Source organism: Mauremys mutica, chromosome 4, assembly GCF_020497125.1.
Source record: "Mauremys mutica isolate MM-2020 ecotype Southern chromosome 4, ASM2049712v1, whole genome shotgun sequence".
NCBI lineage: Eukaryota > Metazoa > Chordata > Testudines > Geoemydidae > Mauremys > Mauremys mutica.
Genome location: NC_059075.1, coordinates 149,803,623 through 149,815,750, shown reverse-complemented (window position 1 = coordinate 149,815,750; position 12,128 = coordinate 149,803,623). Strand labels below are relative to the sequence as shown.

The window sequence follows — 12,128 nt, the reverse complement described above, 5'->3', positions numbered from 1 at the left end:
GCTTGTTTGGGCTTTAGGGGTAGCAGTATCATGTGTTTTCCTTTTGCCTGGCTGCTGGGAACCTGCCTGGGAACCCTGAATTCCCTGTAAACAAGGCCCCAAATCAGGGGTTCATTCTATTCCAGACCTGGCTGCTGGGAGGGAGCAGCCAGAGCAGTGAAAATGCAGGTGCTGCTTGAGCAGCTGCAAAGCCAGGCACCAGCACTTGCTCCCTTGTCTCTTCTAAAGCTTCTTCCCCAACTCCTGGCCGGGAGCTCCCCACAGCTTTGCATTGCATCTGCCCCATTTCTACCCTTCTCACTTGGGACTCTGCTACCCGGCAGCTCCCAGCCCATGTCTACACTAGAACACAGGACACAGACACTTCCTACATCAACAGAATAAGTTTTTCCATCAATATTTTTCCACCTCTTTGAGTGGCAGTAGCTGGCACAACGGAAGAATTCTTCCATCAATCTAGCTGCATCTACACTGGGAATCAACCTAACTATGTCACACAAAGCACAAAATTTTTCACAACCTTTACCGATGTATTTACGTCAATCTAGTTTTTAGGTGTAGCTCAGATCCTAGTCACAGAGACCCATTACAGCTTGGCTTTGCCCTAGTAACTGCTAAACGCTGCACTGTAGCCTAGTCCTAATATTGCTGGAGACAGGAGGAGGAGTCAGACAGGGAGAGAATGCTCCATTTTCTTGCTGGTATGCTACTGCACCTTTTCTTACCGTCCTCTGTACTGGCTTACTTTCACCTCTGACCTTAGCATTTATTAAAGCAAAGGTGCTGTCATTACAAGTACAAAACTGTTACGATGACATACAACACAGGGAACCATTTTGTATGTTTCCAAAAGCTTGATCAAATGGAGAGCTGGCATTTCTGTGATGGAATTCTGGAATTTAAAAGGAAAGGGAGTGGAGATATTCCAGCACAGATGAAGAGTTCTCCAAGTAACTAGAAAAGTAAAGTGTACCAAGAGCCACACGACTACTGTGCAACTCTCCCAGCAACATTAAAGGCTGGTTTAACTAGTTGTAGTGTGTGAGGGAATAGGGTTGTATTATCCCTCTAAGTTATCTGTGAGTCCTTTAATGATACTCACTGTGATCTGTGTTTTAGAAGCCATCAGAAATCAGTCTGAGCACAATGTGTACTAAGCTAGGTCTTGAATGTTTGTACCTGTGCCTGTTTAGTTTCTTCATATATTTTTTGTTGTGCACCAAGCAAAAGACTTGACACTAATAACATTTTTTGATATTTATACAACAGTGCAACAAGTTCTGATAAATGTAGCCATTTTTCCTGTTCTTAATTTGTCTAAGAACCAAGCAGAGTTAGTCCTATAGATTTCTTAAATTGTAACTGTCCATATGATTTCTGTGAAAACATTACCTCTGGATCTGCAACAACGTGGTTGACTATTGCATTTGGTTGATTTTTTTTTCATGCACATGCTATGGCTACTGTCCAATAGATAGAAAACAGAACCAGGGGTACGATATTTGGCACAATGTAGCCCAGACACGGAACATCAGTTCCGGGAATGACATATTCTTGTCTCACCACAGTGGCACTTGGGCTGCCAGGAGACGTATTTTATCACTTACAGCCACTCTCATCCCAGATCCAGATTTAAATAATTATTAAATAATGTATTAATTTACTAATAGACACTGTTATGAACCTCAATGCATATTTATTCTGGTGAAATGGTTGAAGAGGCGTCTCTCACCCTAATGAATTACTAAGAAATGTTCTTTGAGCTGGAGGTACAGGAGCAGGCAACAGCACCCCCGTTTAGGGTGACCAGATGTCCTGATTTTATAGGGACAATCCCAATTTTTGGGTCTTTTTCTTATATAGGTTCCCATTACCCCCCACCTCCGACCCGATTTTTCACATTTGCTGTCTGGTCACCCTACCCAAGTGGTTTCCATCCTACCCAGGGTGCCCAGCCCCCCCGTAACATTGCTCCAATTCCCGCCTTTGCAGAAGGGACCGGACCGGGAGCCACCAACAACCAGGAACCGACTTCCCCGCGACTCCCTCCGCCCCTCGCTCCCCGACCGGGCTGATTGAGGGTTAAACCCGCCGAGCTCCGGGTCCCGCCCCGCCTAGACGCGCCCAGTAATTGCTGCGGGGGGCGGGCTCGGGGCGGGACCTTCTCGTGCCCCGCGGAGCCCTGGGGGCCGAGCCCGGCCCGAGCGGCGCGTGCGGAGCGAGCCCCCCGCAGGCTGCAGCCCCAGCGCCCGGCGCGGTGAGCGGGGCCCGGGGGCGCAGCCGGAGGCGGCCGCGGAGGGAGGGAAGCAGCCGCCGAGGCTGGAAATCGCCGCCTGGGGAGGGAGCTGCTGGGGGCGGAGCCGAACCGCGCCTGGGCCCGGAGCCCCCCCGGGGGCCGGTTTGTGCAGCGGAGCCCGGCAGGGGCCGCGCCCCAGCGCGCGAGAGCCCGAGCGACCCCCCTGCTCGCTGCTGGGGGCGGGCGGGGCCTTCCCGGGGCGGCGCTGCGGGGGCTGCCGGGCTCTGCCCCCTCCCGCCGAGCGGGCACCGGCCGGGGCTGGGGGCGGGGCCTGTCGGGCGGTTCCTCCGGCCTGTGCTGCGGGGCCGGGACCAGCCTGCTCGGGAGCCCGGGCCGGGGCCAGGCTGGGGCCGCTGCACACACGGGCAATGGGAGGCGCTGGGGGAGGCTGAACTGAGCCCCGGGTACCGCGGGGGGGGAGGTTCCTTCTGTGACTCCCCCTCGGCCCGCGCGTTGGGGATTCACCCGGAGCCCCCGGAGCGACAAGCCTGGGCTGCTGCTGCTCCAGCTACAGCTCCGGCTGGGGCTCCCGGGGGCTGTTTGGGGACAACTGAAACCTGCAGCCGGGCTGGGCCAGCTCGTGACACCGGCTCATGGGCTATTTAACTGTGGTGCAGATATTTGTACCGGGGCTGGAGCCTGGCTCTAGGTCCCTGCTCCGCATAGCTCAGGCACTTCTCTCTGTCACCCACAGAAGTTGGTCCAGCAAGAGAGATTCCCTCCCCCACCTCGTCTCTCTAATATCCTGGGGCCGACAAGGCTACAACAGTGTAACCCTAATTCCTGCCCAATACAGCGGGCAAGCCCAGGAAGGGAGCGTCTGGAGAGCGAACCCCCCCTGTACTTACCCCACAATGCAGCTCCAGCAGCTCCTGTATTCTGTCCTGCTGAGTCCAGTTCCCCACTCTCACCCCACAGCAATGGCTCCAGCAGGGCATTACATTGTGGCATGTGAGGTTGCAGTGCTACCCCGATTTGATCTGCCCAGCCCTCCAGCATGGTGGCAGAGGGTCGGGTGTGCAGGCTAAATGTAAGTGGGACTGTGATCTGGAGCTCGAGGTTGCTGCGACACTCATTGAAGTTTGGCTGGCCTGCCCCATCATGACAGAGGGTCAGGAGGACTAACCCTCAGCAGTGGTGCAACCCTTTGCGCCAGGATACAACACCACAGCAGGGGGCCAGGCCCAGCTGCTGGAGCCACCATGGTGGGGTGAGTCACAGACACAGAAAAAAAGTCACTGGAAATCACTGTCTGTTACTTTTTTCACACAGTGACAAGCCTGCACCCATAATAATGGTTTGAACTTTCAAGCCTCCCAGGGCCCTCCTAGTTGCGTGGACCACTGTACACCTGCATCACCTGCAACAGCTATTCCTCTATCGGTGTGTAAACTTTACCATGCTGAGTTGGGTTGTTTGTCCTTACAGATGTCGGTGACGTTTGAGGATGTGGCCATGTATTTCTCCCCAGCGGAGTGGGCACTGCTGGGCAAGGAGCAAAGACAACTTTACATACACGTCATGTGGGAAAATTACCAGATTCTGGTCTCGTTAGGTGAGGAGCTGCGTTTGTGAGATCAGGGCCCCAGTGCACTGGGTGCTGCACAGAGACACAGTAACTGAGATGGAGCATTGGTCTGAGTGGTTGGGTGGAGAGGTGTCTATGGGGTTCAGTGGAGGGGTTCATGGGTGTGGATGGATAGAGGTGTGTTTAATGGAGCAGAGCAGTCAGTTCATGGGGAGACAAGGTGAGTGTGAGAGAGAAGCTTTTGAGCCGCACAGAGCTCTTCTTCAGGTCTGGGAAAGGAAAGCTTGTCCTTCTCACCAACAGAAGTTGGTCCAGTAAAAGATATTACTTCACCCACCTGGCCTCTCCAATATCCTTGGACTGATACAGCTACAACTACACTATCTTCAAGAGGACACACTTCCACCCATGGTCACTAGGGCTCCACAGTTTAAGGCAAGAGAATTCTGGCTCTTATAGTTCCCCAGACAGCACATGAGCAGAAAAGGGCCGTGTGTTCTGGAGGCTACAGGATGAAAGTCCAACCAACACCACAGTTAAGGTGAAAGACAGACTGTGTTCATCTATGCTGCAATAAACGACCCACGGCACAGCCGTGGTAGCCTGGATCAGTTGACTCAGGATGTGGGGCTCAGGCTGCAGGGCTAAAAATTGCAGTGCAGATGTTCAGGCTTGGGCTGCAGTCTCTGTTCAGGGACCCTCCCCCAATATCCACTCAGCAATTTTACAGTCCCACAGCCCAAGCCCCTCAAGCCCAAGACATCTGACCCAGGCCAGCTACAGCTGTTTAATTCCTATGTAAACATATCCACAGGAGGGAGAGGGGTGCTGGACCGTAGGAGAGTAGAAGGAGAAATATCCAGCATTTTCCACATCTGTTCCCTCCCCCCAATCTCTTCAGACACCACAGTCCTCTCCAGCTCCCCTTTCCACGGGTGCCAGGTTGTTTGCAACTCAATATCCTGCCATTGCCATGTGCAGGCAGTATTGACCAAAAGCTGCAGTTCAAGTTTCCATGGAAAATACATGCAAATATGTAGATCAGCTCATTGCCTAATTGCCATATTGCATATGGAGCTGAGCAAAGTGCAGCAATTCTGTGGCTAGAAGTGCTTAGCTCAGATCTAATGGAGGGTGATGCTTTTCTCTAAGCAGGAATCCAGACTCCCAAGCCAGTGGTGATCTCCAGCATAGAGCGAGGGGAAGATCTGTGTGTCCAGGGCCTCACAGAAGATGGAGACATCCTGAGAGCCACCTACCCAGGTGAGGAAGGAGGGTCCCACAGAAGAGGAACATGGGGACATCCTGAGAGGCATCCGCCCAGGTGAGGAAGGAGTTAAAGTGTTGTGCAGGGATCAAACCAGTAGCTTGAAGGCAGCTGAAATCCTGATACACTGTAGCCAAAGTGACAATACATCCTAGAATGTTAGTCTTTTAGTCTCATGTTGTTAGGCTTTTGTGCAGCAGTGTCATATTGTCGGCTCTCATTCAATTCATGATCCCCCGTAACCACCTCATTCTTTTCTGCCGCACTGCTGCCAAGCCAGTTATCCCCCATTTTCTACTGTGCATCTGATTTTTCCTTCCTAAGTGAACTACTTTGTATTTGCAAAAAGAACAGGAGTACTTGTGGCACCTTAAAGACTAACAAATCGTGAATTTCATCTTGCTGATTTCAGACCAGTTCTTCACTTTGTCAAGATAATTTAGAATTCTAATCCCGTCCTCCAAAGTGTTTGTAACCCCTCCCTGGCCGTTTGCATCATTGGATGAGCAGCAATTGGGAATCTCCCTTCCCAGTTCAGGCCCAACATCATTCCATCATTTTTTTTGGCTCTCACTTGACATTAATCAGGGATTTCCTTATTACTCCCCAGGATGGTCTGATCAGCCAGTTAGAGGCCGACCTGGCAAACGTGTAGCAGCGTCGGGCTGTTCTGGGCAGTGCTTTTGGCTGCCTCTGTGATCACAGGCTTACAGCAATGTTGCAAACTATGGCAGTTTTGGCCACCTGAGCCAGACTCGTATTTAATAGAAAGCACAGGGAGCAGAATAGGAAAGAGAAGAAATAAGTTGGGGAAGGAAAAGAACTCACGGTGCTTGAGGGGGAAGGGGACAACGTCTCACATTCCAGGTGATTTTTGGGAGTTACCCAGAGCTGGTAACAGTGGCTGTATTCTCCGGCTCCCTCTCTCTGGTCCAGCCTGGTTAGGATGTTTCTTAGGATAAGGATGAAGAAGATCTGGGGTCCCAAGAGAAGTTCAGGGTGGCAGCATGATGGTATCGCTCGCTGCAGCAGTTTTTCACATGCACCTGCTGTTGCTGCTGTTTTCAAGGGTTGCATTCAGTTCTCCTCCTGTATTTCCCCCCCCCCCAAAGTGTTTTATTTTGAAACCCCCCAAAAGGAAGTAAGGGGCAAAATAGCCCAGCCCCTCATTGGGTTTTCCTCCAGTTAGGCCTAAATTCTGACATTCAGTTTGGTTCATTAATTTCCAGTTCCACACTTGTCTTGTTTACCAGCCAGAATTTTAACACTGTCCCTGATTTATACTAGTAGCCCTTTTTGTTTTGGACTAATTCCATTGTCTTGTTTATATTTTGCACCTTTTCCCCTTGACATTTCTTGTTGTAGGATATTGTAACACTTTATAAACTTTCTCACAGTGTTTACAATGAAACCGCCATTTAGGGTCAATTTGTGGGCCCAGTTATTACAATAGGAAGTTACTCCTTTGACTCAGGTTCTCTCCCACCCTTTGTATATAAGCTCTTCAACATCAGGACGATCTCTCTGTGCAGCGCCTGGTGCTGTGCAACTGCAAACTCAGTTGTGCTACCACAATACAAATTGAAAATCAAGCCCCCATTTAATGCATCATTTATAATGTTGGGGAAAGGGCTTCTCTCAGTGATATTCATTTGGTCCATTTGATGTCAACCAAAGAGCTTTTGTCTTGGTGCAGATTTTCCACATGCAGAAGAGACCTGGGACCGGCCAGCAATTGAAAGCTCCTTGGGCTTCTTCCTCACACAAAGCTCTTCCCCTGGAGCAGGTAGGGAACCAGCTCTGCCCTTTCCAGCAGTGGGAGCTGGAGAGCTCATTTCAGGAATTGTCCGTCAGCTGCAAACTCTCCCCTCACAGAGCATTACAATAGGGATTGAAGCCCAGACATGAGAAGTGCTACAGCTCCTCACCCTCACATCCCCCTAGAAACTCCATCTCTCCCCTTACGCAGATTCCCCCAGTCTCTCCCCTCCCCCATTTTCCATAGAACATGGAGCCGTTCAGATCCCGTCACAGTGTGAGTTTTCCATGTGTGTCCCCTTGGGAGAGGGGTGTCACTGCTGGTGTGTGGTGATGCTGTTCTCCCCACCGAGATGGGCCTCAGAGTACGGAGAGAATTGTGGGGGCTGATTTTCACACTGACTTTGGGGGGGCTATTATCAGGGCCTATGGGACACTGACCTTCTCCTCCTTCCCCAGTGCAGGGGTCCCTGGGAGTTTGGCCTCTTGCACTCAAGTGACGAGGGCCAACCCTGCTCCGAGGGGAGGGGCATGGACCTGACTCAGGCTCATCTCTCTGCTGGGAATATTAGTGGTTTCCCTTTGTCAGCAGCACAGAAAATAACATCTGAATTCTCTCCCCCACCACGCAGGGGCGAGGATCCTGAGCAGAGCTGAGAGACAGACACCTGAGGAAGGGCCTGCCAACTGGGAGTCACCCAGGCCTTTCCCAGGGACATCAGGGAAGAACCATTCCAAGAAATCTGAGCGGGGAAGGCACCACAAGAGGCAGGGCAGGCCACAGAGGCAGAGGAAGAACCTGACCAGGAAGGAGCCAGCAACCCCAAAAAGCCATCAGAGGAGATCCAGGCCACATCTAAAGCCTCCTGCAGAGGGACAATCTGAGCCCAGAAAGACCCTATATACCTGCCGTTTGTGCAGGGAAGAGTTCAAGGTGCAGAGAGACCTGATAGGCCACCACTGGACCGTTCATAAGAGACATAAATTGTATCACTGTAGCGAGTGTGGGGAGAGCTTCAGGAGAAAGAAGGCATTCAAAGCACATGGGAAAACCCACAGAAAGGAGAGAGCCCATCCCTGTTCTGAGTGTGGGAAAATATTCAACCGGGCATCCCATCTCATTGCCCACCAGAGAATCCACACCGGAGAGAGACCCTATTGCTGTGCTGAGTGTGGAAAAAGATTCTTCCAAATATCAGCTCTTAATATCCACAAGAGAATCCACTCAGGAGAGAGACCCTATACCTGCGCTGAGTGCGGGAAGTGCTTTATGTATTCATCCACCTTTAACAGACACCAGAGAATCCACTCAGAAAAGCAGCCCCATCGCTGTAACCAGTGTGGGAAAGGCTTCAAATTTACATCAAGTCTTACCAGACACCTGAGAATTCACAGTGGCGAGAGACCCTTCCTGTGCCACGAGTGTGGGAAAAGATTCAACCTGCAAGAATATCTCATTAGACACCGGACAATACACACTGGGGAGCGACCCCATCGCTGCGCTGAGTGCGGGAAAAGTTTCAGTCTCCCTCAAAGTCTCCGGAGACATCAGAGAATCCACAGTGGGGGGACCCCTCAACACTGCGCCGAGTGCGGGAAAACATTCAGTTGTCTAGAAAATCTCACTAGACACCAGAGAGTCCACACGGGGGAGAAACTCCATCGCTGCGCTGACTGTGGGAAAGGCTTTGTCCGTCTACATCATCTCACTAGCCACCAGAGGATCCACACTGGGGAGAGACCCTATTGCTGCACTGAGTGCGGGAAAAGATTCACCCAGTTGTCAGGCCTCAGCACGCACCTGAGAATCCACACGGGAGAGCGACCCTATCCCTGCACTCGGTGTGAGAAGCGCTTTGCTCACTCGTCGTCTCTTGCGAAGCACCAGAGAACCCATGGGGCGGGGACTCCTGACCCTTGAGTTTGATGGGGGGAAACCTCTGCCTGCTCTCACCTCACCCTTCTCCCCACAGCCAGTGCACAGGAGGGAGACTCTGCACCTGCCCTAAAATGCTCCCACCTCCCCATTAACCAGGTACTAGACTAGAGTTTTATTAGAATGGATATTTCAGTTTTCGCAAAGGTGGTTCTGGACTTACCTGAAACCCAGGAAGGAAGTGTTCCTAAGCTTGTGTGTGGTAACCTGCATATTGCCAGTGAGGAAAGCTGCCGAGGGAAAGAGAGGGCCTCCAACCCTTTAACCATGGAATGTAGCAGATTGCCTGAAAATCCTCTTCATGTTCCAGGGATGATTCTGGGTGTACGTGAAACTCGGAAGGAGTTTGCTGTGGCTCCGCAGAGCAGAGCTTCTGTAGAGCAGAAAAAAGCTGGGTTGTTGCTTAGAGAAGCTCCTACGGAGAAGAAGCCTCAGGGTAGTTTTTCCAAACAGTTTGCTGCAACTGATGGGTGTAAAAGTGATGTGGGTGAGTTAACTCAGGGTGAATCATTATATAGAGAAAGCAACAGTTTGTTTGGGAGACTGGTTTCAGTTTCTAACTGCCAAGGTCTTTCTGAGGTGTCTAGTCCAGCGGAGGGCAACAAAAATGATCAGGGGGCTGGAGCACATGACTTATGAGGAGAGGCTGAGGGAACTGGGATTGTTTAGTCTGCAGAAGAGAAGAATGAGGGGGGATTTGATAGCTGTTTTCAACTACCTGAAAGGGGGTCCAAAGAGGATGAATCTAGACTGTTCTCAGTGGTGGCAGATGACAGAACAAGGAGTAATGGTCTCAAGTTGCAGAGGGGGAGGTTTAGGTTGGACATTAGGAAAAACTTTTTCACTAGGAGGGTGGTGAAGAACTGGAATGGGTTACCTAGGGAGGTGGTGGAATCTCCTTCCTTAGAGGTTTTTAAGGTCAGGCTTGACAAAGCCCTGGCTGGGATGATTTAGTTGGGTTTGGTCCTGCTTTGAGCAGGGGGTTGGACTAGATGACCTCCTGAGGTCCCTTCCAACCCTGAGATTCTATGATTCTATGATTGACCTTGCTTTAGAAAGACCCAGTGTGGCTAGCCTACAGGAGGTTTCAGATTGGGGTGGGGGAATTTAGAGAAATTGAATGGCCCTGTAGCCAAGTGGCTGGGCTTGGCCAGCATGTTCTCCAGGCTGATTCTCTGAGTAAGCAGGCTGGGCCTCAGGGTCTGAGGAGAGAGTGGGTTACTGGTTTTTCAGAGCAGAACAGCCTTGTGACTGAACCTACAAGGATGCAGGGGAGAGCAGGCAGACACTTGGGATTTGTTTGGTATCTCTTTAAAACAGAGTCCAGTCTCTAAGCTGGTGGTGGTGGTGGATCCACAAGCAGGCATGCGGGAGAGTGTCTGTGTAGATGCTCGTAGCACAGAGGGGCTGCAGTTGGGGAACACACCTAGCCAGCAAAGGGATCCCTGTGAGCAGGGAGGTTCAGTTTTCAACCTTCTAGGAGCTGGGGGTGGGGAAGGGCCCAATCCTGCTGAGGGGACGAATGAGTGTCCAGCCTCGAAATTGGCAGCAGGTGAGAATTTGAAAGCTACTGTCTGGGTTGATACAATCTACCTGGCTAACAAGGGAGGGGGGAGATTTGCCCCATAGCTGGTACCACTGAGGACACACCCGGCCAGCCAAGGGATTCAGTGAGACAAGAAGCATGGTATGACCACGATACTTATAAACACTGACTTGTAACAAATTTGGTGCTACTGTTAAGGTTTAGCCTTCTAATGTATTTGATTTTGACCTCAGCCCCGGTCAAAAGGTACAATGTGTATGACTTTGATAAAAAGCCTGTAAACATACTGGGGATAATACCTAAAAACACACTATGCTAGAGAGCTGTATTATAGTGAAATGTTACAACTGATACCTGTAAGCAATTGTAAAACTTGGCACAGCAGAGAAACCTTCACAAATCTAGTCTGCTGTATAGAAGGGGAAACCGAGGCACACTACCACATTGCTGTCATGGCTAAATGCCAAGGTAATTACACCCTTGAGACCATTAATGTCTATACTAAAGTAACATCAGATGAGAAGACTTTCAGAAAATGAAGGTAGCTGTATATAAAGAGCCTGATTTAGTCAGGCATGATTTTGATAAACTATTTCTGTTGTACACTAATTCTTGTGCTGTGAACCAGAAGTGTAATAATATAGGACCAAGAATGGAAAATTCTTGTGCTGCATTCAGCAGTGTCTAGGAACATCCCTTTCTGCATCAATTTTGCGTGGGGGGTGTGACGCTGCATGAAATTTAGGGGACACTTTAGGATATTATGAATATCAATAACATAGAATGGCAATGAATTTTGCCAGATAGGCCATGTAAGATATCTGTAAAAATGTCATCATTTGCCAGAGATGATGATTGTATCGCCTTTGTATTATGAGTTATAGGTATGTAGGTATGTCTGTATTTCAAACTTGTGTTATACTTCTGAGCGACACCCCCAGACAGTTTGGCATCAGCACTGCCTCGCCTGCTTGATGGCCCATTAAGCACCATCAGCTGTACAACTGACATATTGAGAGAACGCAGATACACCTTATGACTCAGCAAGGCATGCAGGGACATGCCTATGAATGGAACTGGGCTTTCAAACCATGTGCTGGGCAGCTTGTGTTTGGAACAAAGGAAGCACAGGCCACATGGGAAAATACTATAAAAGGCAGCTGCATCTTCTTCATGTTTTCTTCAGTCCTGCTTCTTACCTCTGGAGGAACTTTGCTACAAACCGAAGCTCTGAACAAGGACTGAATGACCCATCCCAGCTGTGTGAATGTGCTCCAGAGGGACTTTCAAGGCAGTAAACTCACCAATACTGCTAGGAACCTGATATATGGACTTTGAAGTCTTTGTATATATGTGACTGTTTTACCGTTTCACATCTCCTTTTGTTCTTTCTTCTTTATAATAAATCTTTAGTTTTAGACACTAAAGGATTGGCTGGCAGCGTAGTATTTTGAATAAGATCCAAACCTCTACTGACCTGGTGACATGGCTGAGCCTTTGGGGTCAGAAGAACATTTTGTATATGTCAGCAGAGTTTAAAATAACTTTGCACTGTACCGGCCGTAGGTGCTGATTGGGAGCCAGAGACTGGAATGCAGTAAAGGGCGCTGGGTGATTTCTTTATTTGCTTCCTGATAACCAGTGTGGGGGACCAGAAGCACAGTTTGTGACTGGCTGGGGGGGTTAGCTTCAGTGACACTCCCAAAACTGGTGAGCATCTGCTCTCCCGTTTGCAGCCTGCTCCGACTTTGGCATTTCCAGTGAGGGCTGCCCCGGGCACCCCGGTCACAATGACAA

At 50.2% G+C, this 12,128-nt stretch overlaps 1 protein-coding gene across 3 annotated transcripts; it reads left to right on the top strand.

Annotated features, from left to right (window-relative positions):
• The first annotated feature begins 2,000 nt into the window (after window positions 1-2,000).
• Window positions 2,001-9,370, top strand: LOC123368315 (zinc finger protein OZF-like). 3 transcript variants are annotated; one of them, XM_045013038.1, is made up of 6 exons: window positions 2,001-2,257; window positions 3,725-3,851; window positions 4,980-5,044; window positions 5,100-5,148; window positions 6,788-6,877; window positions 7,482-9,370. In XM_045013038.1, the coding sequence occupies exons 2-6, from the start codon at window positions 3,725-3,727 to the stop codon at window positions 8,768-8,770; spliced, it is 1,620 nt and encodes a 539-aa protein (XP_044868973.1). In that variant the 5' UTR covers window positions 2,001-2,257; the 3' UTR covers window positions 8,771-9,370. The 3 variants fall into 3 exon arrangements, with proteins under 3 accessions (XP_044868973.1, XP_044868975.1, XP_044868974.1); XM_045013039.1 differs by lacking the exon at window positions 2,001-2,257 and adding an exon at window positions 3,171-3,506; XM_045013040.1 differs by lacking the exon at window positions 5,100-5,148 and having other exon boundaries at window positions 4,980-5,087.
• Window positions 9,371-12,128: the final 2,758 nt, after the last annotated feature.